This window comes from Coregonus clupeaformis, chromosome 2 (assembly GCF_020615455.1).
Source record: "Coregonus clupeaformis isolate EN_2021a chromosome 2, ASM2061545v1, whole genome shotgun sequence".
Lineage (NCBI taxonomy): Eukaryota > Metazoa > Chordata > Actinopteri > Salmoniformes > Salmonidae > Coregonus > Coregonus clupeaformis.
Genome location: NC_059193.1, coordinates 284,011 through 295,156, shown reverse-complemented (window position 1 = coordinate 295,156; position 11,146 = coordinate 284,011). Strand labels below are relative to the sequence as shown.

Below are 11,146 nucleotides of genomic sequence, written 5' to 3'. Positions count from 1 at the left end.
GCAGACCACGTGTAACCACGCCAGCCCAGGACCACCACACCCGGCTTCTTCACCTGCGGGATCATCTAAAACCAGCCACCCGGACACCTGATGAAACTGAGGAGTATTTTGGTCTGTAATAAAGCACTTTTGTGGGGTAAAACTCATTCTGATTGGCCAGTGGGTGGGCCTATGCCCTCCCAGGCCCACCCATGGCTGCACCCCTGCCCAGTCATGTGAAATCCATAGATTAGGGCCTAATTAATTTATTTCAATTGACTGATCTCCTTATATAAACTGTAATTCATGTTGCATTTATATTTTTGTTCAGTATCCCTTTTTTAAAATCTCAACCTGATGAACCTACAAATGTTTCCTTCTTTTAGTCAGTGGAGGCTGGTGTCATTATGTGAAATGTATGATACTGTTCCATTAATTCCATACCAGCCATTACTATGCGCCAGTCCTCTGATTTAGCCCTCCACCAGCCTCCACTGCTTTGAGTGTAGAAGAGTGCACTAAAGGAAAAACAGACGATGTCGAGGAACAGTTAAAAGCAGCGGGTGGGGGTCCTATCAACTTTGACCACAGACCATTTTCTGTTCATTTTCCGACCATCCTAGATGTTGAATCACCACCGTCCGTCGACACCCTGTAGGTGATATTTTGCTCTATGTCAACATTCCTTAGGGTGTGTCTTGTCCTTAAGTAGTTAATTCATTCCATAGAAATAGAATGACTAGATTTAATTCATTTATTCCACAGCATCCTCAGAAGACTGAAGACATTTCTGCCTGGCCTCTGTGTCCTCGTTAAAGGTGACCTTCTTGTTCCTCCTGGGGTCGATCCAGGATTTACGGATTACTGCGTTGTTGGGCAGTGGGCCGGCCTCGATGATGCTCACCACCCTCTTCTTCATCTTGCTCTTTAGAACCTTAACATAAGACAACATAAGATAAGATAAGCAGCACATCATCAAAAGGCTGTGATCTGGGCTGTTGTGTGCAGTGTGTGGGGGTGGTGTGTACGTGCGTGCATGTCTGTGGTGTAAAAGCAGAGAGCCAAACCGTCTGGAACTTCTGCCTGGTGAAGGCGTAGAGCAGCGGGTGGAAGATTGTCGTCCCGTACGCCATGACCAGGAAGCCCAACCGCAGCTTGACCGTGAATTCGCTGGGGCCTACTGTCAAGATGACTGTGTTGAGAGTGGTTATGGGAGTCCAGCAGAGCAGGAACGTCGACACGATAAGTAGCGACATCCTGAAGACGCGTTTCTGCCGTTCTCGACGTTCCCGGTGGCGTTTAATGGCTCTCCTCAACGCGATGATGAGGGAAACGGAGGTCCGCATGCCCATGGTCGGGAGCGTGCGGCCAATGGACAGGGATGCGTCTGTGGCCCCGACTGTCGCATGTGACGTCATAGCCGTCATAGAAGGACACTTTTTTCTCCTGGCCTTCTTCTGCGACGCCGTGTGGAAGCGCGTCCCGATGCGAATGTTGAGCGCCTGAAGGATCTTGGAGTAGGTGATGAGCATGATGACCGCCGTGAAGAAGAAGATCGGGATCTGAGCCAGTAGGTGGTAGTACAGCCCCAGCTCTGTATGGTACTGGTTGGTATGAGCCACCGTGGTTACAGCCGCTAGTGTCTGATTGCGCTCAGCCTGGCCTGGGGCAAAGAACCCCACCTCGATGAAAGGTACCAGGAAACTGAGGAAAGACAGCACCCAAATGGCGGCCAGCAGTGCCAGAGCTCGGCCCATGGTGAGCACTCGGTTCGACGGTTTCACAGAGATGTCATACCGGTCCAGGGTGATGGCGAGGACGTTGGCTGCCGTGCCGACACTAGCGAGTGACACACAGGCCTCGTGGAAGCAACAAACTAAGGCTGTATCCCCCGCCAGAGACAACAACAACACCACCATGGTCAGTGGGATACAACAGACACACACTAATACATCGAGGACGTGGAGGTTCATAGTGACGATGTTGGAGACTGAGGAGATCAGGTCAGACTTCATGCAGTAGAGAGCCAGCACGGTGAGGTTGGAGCTCAGGCCCAGCACAATCTCCAAAATCAGAAAGCCGGTCAGGGACACCTGCATGACAGAATAATTGAATGAATGAATAATGTACAATTGAATTACTCAATACTTTAATAAAACATAGGGAAATTTGTCTTGCAACAAAACAGGCATTCCTGGCATAGATGTAATACACAATTGGCCGGATTCCCAGAAAAAGATTTACCCTAGTCCTGGACTAAAAAGCACTTTCAATTAAGAATCTCCATTGACCCTTTAGTCCAGGACTGGTCTTCATTTGTGTCCGGGAAACCGCCCCAATATCACAAGACATACAGTACTACACTTCACTTCCAGTGAACAGAAATATAAACGCAACATGCAATAATTAAAAAGATTTTACTGAGTTACAGTTCATATAAGGATATCAGTCAATTGAAATAAATAAATTAGGCCCTAATCTATGGATTTCATATCTGGGAATACAGATATACATCTGTTGGTCACAGATAAAGTACCTTTAAAAAAAGGTAAGGACGTGGATCAGAAAACCAATCAGTATCTGGTGTGACCACGATTTGCCTCAGGCAGCGCAACTTATCTCCTTCGCATAAAGTTGATCAGGCTGTTGATTGTGGCCTGTGGAATGTTGTCCCACTCCTCTTCAAGTTGCCGTATATTGGTGGGAACTGGATCACGCTGCCGTACACGTCGATCCAGAGCATCCCAAACGTGCTCAATGGGTGACATGTCTGGTGAGTATGCATGCCACTGGGACATTTTCAGGTTCCAGGAATTTTATACAGATCCTTGCGACATGGGGCCGTGCATTATCATGCTGAAACATGAGGTGATGCCGGCGGATTAATGGCACGAAAATGGGCCTCAGGATCTTGTCATGGTATCTCTGTGCTTTTAAATTGACATTGATAAAATGCAATTACATTTGTTTTTCATACCTTATGCCCATACCATAACCCCACCGCCACCATGGGGCACTCTGTTCACAACATTGACATCAACAAACCGCTCGCCCACATGACACCAAACACACTGTCTGCCATCTGCCCGGTACAGTTGAAACCGGGATTCATCCGTGAAGAGCACACATCTCCAGCATGCCAGTGGCCATCAAACGTGAGCGTTTGCCCACTGAAGTCGGTTACGATGCCGAACTGCAGTCTGGACAAGACCCTGGTGAGGACGACGAGCACGCAAATGAGCTTCCCTGAGACGGTTTCTGACAGTTTGTGCAGAAATTCTTCGGTTGTGCAAACCCACAGTTTCATCAGCTGTCCGGGTGGCTGATCTCAGATGATCCCGCAGGTGAAGAAGCCGGATGTGGAGGTTCTGGGCTGGCGTGGTTAAACGTGGTCTGTGGTTGTAAGGCCGGTTAGACGTACTGCCAAATTCTCTAAAACTATGTTGGAGGTGGCTTAGAGAAATTAACATAAAATCCTCTGGCAACAGCTTTGGTGGAGATTCCTGCAGTCAGTATGCCAACTGCACGCTCCCTCAAAACTTGTGGCATTGTGTTGTGTGACAAAACTGCACATTTTAGATTGGCCTTTTATTTTCCAAGGTGCACCTGTGTAATGATCATGCTGTTTAATCAGCTTCTTGATATGCCACACCTGTCAGGTGGATGGATTATCTTGTCAAAAGAGAAATGCTCATTAACAGGAATGTATACAAATTTCTGGACAAAATTTGAAAGAAATAAGCTTTTTGTGCGTATGGAACATTTCAAGAATGTCATTGTATGCTGTAGCGTTAAGATTTCCCTTCACTGGAACTAAGGGGCCTAGCCGGAACTATGAAAAACAGCCCCAGACCATTATTCCTCCTCCACCAAACTTTCCAGTTGGCACTATGCATTGGGGCAGGTAGCGTTCTCCTGGCATCCGCCAAACCCAGATTCGTCCGTTGGACTTCCAGATGGTGAATCGTGATTCATAACTCCAGAACGCGTTTCCACTGCTCCAGAGTTCAATGTCGGCAAGCTTTACACCACTCCAGCCGACTCTTGGCATTGTGCATGGTAATCTTAGGTTTTGTGTGCGGCTGCTCAGCCATGGAAACTCATTTCATGAAGCTCCCGACGAACAGTTATTGTGCTGACGTTGCTTCAAGAGGCAGTTTGGAACTCGATAGTGAGTGTTCCAACCGAGGGCAGACAATTTGTACGTGCTACGCGCTTCAGCACTCGGCGGTCCCGTTCTGTTAGCTTGTGTGGCCTACCACTTCACGGCTGAGCTGTTGTTGCTTCTACACGTTTCCACTTCACAATAAGAGCACTTACAGTTGACTGGGGCAGCTCTAGCAGGGCAGAAATTTGATGAACTGACTTGTTAGAAAGGTGGCATCCTATGACGGTGCCTTGTTGAAAATCACTGAGCTCTTCAGTAAGGCTATTGTATGTCTATGGAGATTGCATGGCTGTGTGCTCGATTTTATACACTTGTCAGCAACGAGTGTGGCTGAAATAGCCAAATCCACACATTTGAAGGGACGTCCACATACTTTTGTATAAACTGTATAGTGTATATTGGTGTACCTGGAAGGAGATGGGGTAGGGGTATGGGTAGGGCGTGGCTGGAGACATGGTTCGGCTTATGGGCTCGGCTGCGTAGTCGGTGACGTTGCTCATGGTGCCTTCTCTCTCCAGAGGGGGAAGGATATGCATTATCCTGTAGGGAGGGGAGGGATAGTGGGAGAGGGAGAGAGAGCGAGAAGGAGAAATGTAGACAGAGAGATGGAGAGGTAGAGAGAGGGATCGAGAAAATAAATGTAGACAGAGAAAGGGAGAGAGAAGGATAGAAAGAGTGAGGGGGGAGAGTGAGATGGAGAAGGAAAGAGAGGAAAAAGGAATTTGCGAAGGAGAGGGAGTGTTTGCGAGGAGAAGAGGAGACAGACAGTAGGGGGTGTTATTAGAAGCTACACCTCTCAGGCATCACAACGCAGCTAGCTCATCTGAATCTCAAACACTTCTTCACTGCAACTTGGACATCAGATTGCTCCTACGGTGCAAAATCAAAGAATCCTTTTATGTGTGAAATCCCGACCGTAATAAAACTGCCACTGTTCTGGTTTTAAATTAGAAACTGACAACGCTGAGAGCATGCGAGAGCTTTTAGAAGCAGGATAACCTTTTTCTCCATGTCGTGTAGATAAGATTGTTCTAGTACGTGCAGAGTATTGACAACTACAGCACACATCAAGTCTTGATTGTGAGTCATAGGTTGTGTCCCAAATGGCACCCTATTCCCCATATTGTTCACTACTTTTGACCAGACCCCTATGGGCTCTGGTCAAAAGTAGTACACTACATAGGGAATAGGGTGCCACTAAGGATGCAAGCATGATAATGCTTCTCCTTTAAAACAGTGTTTTCTGCTGCTTCAGGTGGGTTATGAATCACCGGTTCACATTTTGCGGTTCTGAAAGATAGAGGCAGGATCATGCAGAAAAAGCTGCTTTATTTTCAGATGCAGCAGACGTCATATATTTTACAATAGCAGTATTTTACAACTGTATTGTGTAATTCTCCTAAACTCATGGGTGTTTGGGTTGGTTGTGGTGTCTGTGTGAATTCTAAACAGAAGGTACAATGGTAGAGCAGCATTTTGCTTGTTTTGGAAGAATATATTAAGTGCATGAATTGACATCATGCTGAGAGAATAAACAGCGTGGAGGAACTGTGTGCTTCCTTCTTGAGTGACAGGGGGCAGGGCTTGGTGTGTGTGGCCCGGGAACTGGAATAAAGCTGTCTTGTTTGAGCAGTGTAGAGAAGAGTGTTGCGGCAAAATACTGTTACGCATTGAATTTTTCATAGGATTTTATTTTAGTTGCACTGGTGCTCCCAAAAGAAAACTCCAGGTTGCACAGCAAAATATGTAGTTGCATGTGCAACTTTAGAGCCAGTAGGGGTGTAACTATTCACCGATACACATCGGTCCCCGGTTCAAATGTTTAAGATATGAGTGCATCAGCAGGACCGCAAACCGATCCATATGTAGCATGCATCCTTCAGAAAATCAATTCAAACGTTATGAATCACCGGTTCACATTTTGTGTTGTTGCTCAAAATTACTTTATTTCTATCTTCCGAAAATACCTCACATTTTTTGTGAAAACTGCGTTCTCTCCTTCATTTTGCATGCCAAACAACCCCAGGCAATATCAGTAGCCTAGTCAAACTGCACGCTGTGTGCAGCTTCGCCCACTGACCAAAGAGAGGCGGAATAAAAGTAGCCTAAGATACCAACGGAGACAACTCTCATCTGGTTCTAGGTAGGATTTTAGATATTTTTCTACCCACAATGCATGGTCGAAGCGGAAGATCAAAGAGAAGCTCACTCAAAACTTCCAAACGGTCTAAACCATTTGATTATGAGACGGGGGTGAAATCCAAAGTTGTGCTATATATTATATATATTGGCTATGTCATAGCAGATTTTTAAAAGGGGGGGGACAAAAAGCAATCATTGCCCTCCCTTAACTGATAGAGGGGTGGTAGATGCCCAGTTTCACTTATGGCTCAGCTCAGGTACCTACATACACCATAGACATATACACACATACACACAAACACAACCATACACACACACACACAACCACACACAGAGAGAAGAAGTCAGCTCAGACAGATCCAGCTCAGGAGCTCCATCAGCAGCAGATTTTTATTTTGAATGAAAAATGAATGTGTTTATGCAAAAAAAATTAACGCATCGAATCGTATCGCATCAAACCGAATCACATAGATTCGTTCTTCTAATCAAACCGAATCGCACCGAATAGTTTCAAACTAAAACGTATAGTTCCTGTATCGTATCAGAGCCCATGTATCTAGATACGTATCGAATCGTCTTGAAAGGGAAATATGAACATCCCTAAGTGCCTGGGTACTCTACTCACCCTTCCCTCCAGTTCTATCTGAGGCCCAGCAGGGCTTCGTAGTCAGGTACATCGCCAGCTAGATCCACACAGACAGGCATCCGAATCAGGTGTAATGTCACCATGAAGAGTTCCTCTCTAGCAGAGCCAGCAGATTGACTCAGATTCACTCCAACCTGGGCCAGACTGGACCGGACTTTTGATTGGCTAATGGACCGGACTGCTAGGCTGTGAGCTCCTTCCTGTAATTAATGACATGAGAATGTATGGGTGTCTGCCACGGTGAGCATCTCCAGTACGGCCGAGAGGAAGGGGAAAGAGAACGCAAGCCTGGATATATCCAACACGCCTCTATCTATTTATCTATCACTCTCGCTCTCTTTCTCTCGCTCTCTCTCTGGGGTTTGTTTTGGCCATGGTGGGAGTGTTGATGGATGACTGGATCACAGATAAACTGTCAGAGATGTATCCTGTTGATAAACTCACAGTAGTATTCCCAGGTGGTGCAGCTTCAGCCTCAGAGGCCACCGCACAAAACACAAAGACTCTTCCTCTGTGGAAGGCCTGAATGCTAATGACTGTACATCAAAATTATGTAGAATCCAACTGTAGTCTGTAGAATCCAAATCCTTGGTTGGGGAATAAGTGTCCCCTTTAGTTCAGTTGTCTCTAGATTGATCACAAAATAATCACCAAAATGATTTATATAAAACTCTGTTACTCCATCCCAGAGAGCATCTAGATGCATCAGTTTGTCCTCCAAACAGTGGGGGGTTTTCAGCCAAGCAAAAACATACATTCAAATATTTATTCCATTTATTTATGTATTTGTGCATTAGTGAGGGCCAGTGTGAGGGTGGGCCATGTGGATTCAGTAAGTGCAGGCCAGCCAGGCCAGGCAGAGAGGCAGGGGCCTGGGCCTGGTCCTCCCTGGTTGTCCCCTGGAGAGATACTAATGGAACAGGCCTTTAACTCAGCAGCAGCTTTCTAATCTCATCTGTCTCATCACTGGCGGGGCAGGCAGATTTCCTGCAATTGTAAATCAAGTCCAGAACAGCTCATATATGTCTGTCTGATGCTCCAAGCTCTTTGAACTCCTGATACCACGGTGCTGTATGCATGTGTGTGTGATTGTGATCATTTGGTGTTTGTGTTGTAGGTAAATGTTCGATGTGTGTGTGTGTGTGCTTGCTTATGAGCCAGTACACACAAGTGTGTGTATGTGTGTGCGTGTGTGAATTATCAAGCTACTATTGTGCATGTGTTAGTGCCTGTGTGTGTGATTCAGTAGAAGAAGGTCGTGGTCATGTAGAGGGGGATGCCCCGCCTGTCTGATTCATACCATTATAACAGTCCTCGGAGGGGATTGGACAAAACGACGAGGGGACTGGGACCACACAGACCAGACCATCATCACACTGCTGCCTCTCTGTTCTTCAGTCACATCCCCCTTTTATTCAGGGTTCTGGAAAAGAGAGAGAGAGGGGGGAGATAGGAATGGGAGAGACAGCAGAGAAGTGATGAAGAGAGAGAGCGAAAGCAAGAGAGTGAGAAGTGAGAGAATGTTAATCCAAATAAACACAAACTACAGAAGCATAGCATAGCAACGAGCCTGTGTTGAGATAATAAAAATAATAATATGCCATTTAGCAGACGCTTTTATCCAAAGCGACTTACAGTCATGTGCGCATACATTTTTACATATGGTATTATTATATTATATTATTACAGAGATCTTATTATGTCCCTCTGTTTTATTCACACTCATTAAATTACCATAATGCTGCAGTTAATCGACTACACAGGACAAGAGGAAGAAACACACAAGCAACATCGATCCTCTCGTTGCAATACATTTGACATACACACACACATGCAGGCACACACACACACCCTGACTCGTGCTATTTTGTTGTTTACCTCACTGCCTGTAGCTGTGAGATCCAGCATTGGGCGAATGTAAACGTATCCATGACTGCTTATAATTTGATTTCTGCTCTGATACATTAATAAAAGGAGAATTATGTAGGCGGGTAGGGTTCAAGAAAGTATTATGATATGACTGGCAGTAACTCTTGCAACATGAATAGTTGTGTAAAATATTACAAAATAATAGCCCTCAGTACTTGCACCAAACAGAAATCCCAAGACGGTAATGAGACTTGTTTTTATAGGATGGGAACACATATCATCTTCTGCATAACATCTCTATGTGAATTCACACACACACACACACATTTACCGTAAGCACCATGAGATGGTTGTTACTAGAAAAAAGTACTGTCATTCTTAGCAATCCGCTAGACTATTTACAGTACTCCGGGAGAGGAGTGTGCACTGTGCATGTCCCAACTGCTGGGGCTCACATACTACAATCTGCAGTACTGACTCCGCTACAAACACTCAGAAACAGAGGGAAATCTCAAACCTGCATGTAGACTACTGCATTTCTGTCATTTGGAATGCAGTAAAAGACAAGTAAAGCGTCACACTGAGATAACAGTGTAGCATATTGATCCTGCAGTGTTTTAATGCTGTCTGTCTATATGTCCGACATTTGATATACTGTCTTGTGTCAATATTGAAAGAGCAGTAAGACTGCCAACATGCACACACATATCATGCAGTACGCAAACATACCTACAAAAACACACAGACATTCATCCAAAACATGTAATCTTGGATCTTTTAGATAGAGTAGAGACTGGATGCAGGGAGTTTGAGACTGAATGACCAAATAACTGCCCACTACATACTAAAAACATTTTAGAAATGGGAGACTCTTACAGTGTGATTATGTTTTTTGTGTGTAATTCTCTAGATTTGTAGGCTATTCACTTTTCAAATACCTGCCAGTTGCCAATATTTTCTTAGTGTATCAGAGGTATTTGGCATTGAGTTACCCAAGCTGTCACAAGCACTTGCCTGCAACATGCTCTCTATATCGAATCATTAACTAGAGTGCCCCGTCCCATCTAAACAGGATCAGAAGGATGCTCACCAGGCAGAGTAAATACACAGACACTCCTGAGCTGGTCCAATGCCGATACAGTCCCATCTCGGTCCGGCACTATAGTCTTTGACCAGTACTGTAGCAATACTGCATGCTCCAAAGCATCTGAGCCCCTGGATTCCAACAGATGACTTCTCCCCACTTCCAGGCAGCAGTAAACCAAGGATCAGTACGGGGTGGGGTAGGTGTCCCGTGCAGTAAGGTTTTTCTTAATAGACAGCTTCTCCTCTACCAGTGTCTGTCAGTCTTGACAACCGAGAAAGATATAACTCCACAGAAAAAGGAAGATGATTCTGCTGCTGTATTTTCCTCTCTCGTCTTCCTTTACTTTACTTATTTTCCTTTACTCTCTCATCTTCCTCCTCTTCTTCTCTACACACGGTGGGGTGTGTGCAAGCAGCTATCCATCCACTGCCTCTGTTGCATGCGCTCTCTACAGCCTCACTGTGTGGAGTGGAGTAAAAATAGACATAGACACCTAGTTTCTCTCTCTCCACTGGCTCTGTGCTCTCTCTCTGCACAACACACTATCACAGCTTATTGTGAAATACACATCAATTACTTATTCAAAATTTGTGACAGGCACATGAAAAAGTCCACTTTTTTGTATGTATTACACGATTTTCTTCATAACGCATTTTGTGTATATTACACAATTTTCCTACTTCGTAAAGCAGTTGTGTACATTCCAACAACACCCAAAAAAATTTGAGCGTGCCAATAAGCAATTTCTGTCTATTTCATAATAATCTGTGATACCGTGTTGCTCTGCACTGGCTCTCCCTATCTCTCTCTCTCTCTCTCTCTCTCTCGCCTCAACCTCTTGGCTTCTTGAATGGAGACCAAGTTCTTATGGTCCGTCCAGATCACGAAAGAATGAGGTGCCCCCTCCAACCAGTGTCTCCATCCCTCATGAGCCCACTTGACTGCCAAGAGCTCCCGGGATCTTGCTCCCTCTCTCTCCACTGCAGAGCTTTGCAGAGCTCCCCCAGCCCTGCATGATTGGTCTTCTGTAGTAGGCTTAACCCTTTCCTGTCATGGTTCCACCTGTCACCAGAGGGCAGCAGATACCTTAGAGACATTCATGACATGCAGGTGGGTCCTATTACTTACTAGGATTTCCCTGTTAAGAGAGGTGTGTTTTCTGGTTTCCGTTGCAGAAGCTTGAATTGTTTGCAGTGTGCGTTTGTCTCCTGAATGAGTTTTTGAGACTTAGTGTTTGTTGTTTTCCCAGTGTTAC

The 11,146-nt window shown here is 45.4% G+C and overlaps 1 protein-coding gene across 2 annotated transcripts; it reads right to left on the bottom strand.

Moving 5' to 3' along the window:
• Positions 1-241: 241 nt before the first annotated feature.
• Positions 242-10,850, bottom strand: LOC121577093 (G-protein coupled receptor 22). 2 transcript variants are annotated; one of them, XM_041890864.1, is made up of 5 exons: positions 9,895-10,850; positions 6,915-8,358; positions 4,555-4,687; positions 1,047-2,072; positions 242-913 (listed from the first exon to the last, which is right to left on the bottom strand). In XM_041890864.1, exons 3-5 carry the CDS (start codon positions 4,681-4,683, stop codon positions 734-736), a joined length of 1,335 nt encoding a protein of 444 aa, XP_041746798.1. In that variant the 5' UTR covers positions 4,684-4,687; positions 6,915-8,358; positions 9,895-10,850; the 3' UTR covers positions 242-733. The 2 variants fall into 2 exon arrangements, with proteins under 2 accessions (XP_041746798.1, XP_041746799.1); XM_041890865.1 differs by having other exon boundaries at positions 8,236-8,358.
• Between the last annotated feature and the right edge of the window lie 296 nt (positions 10,851-11,146).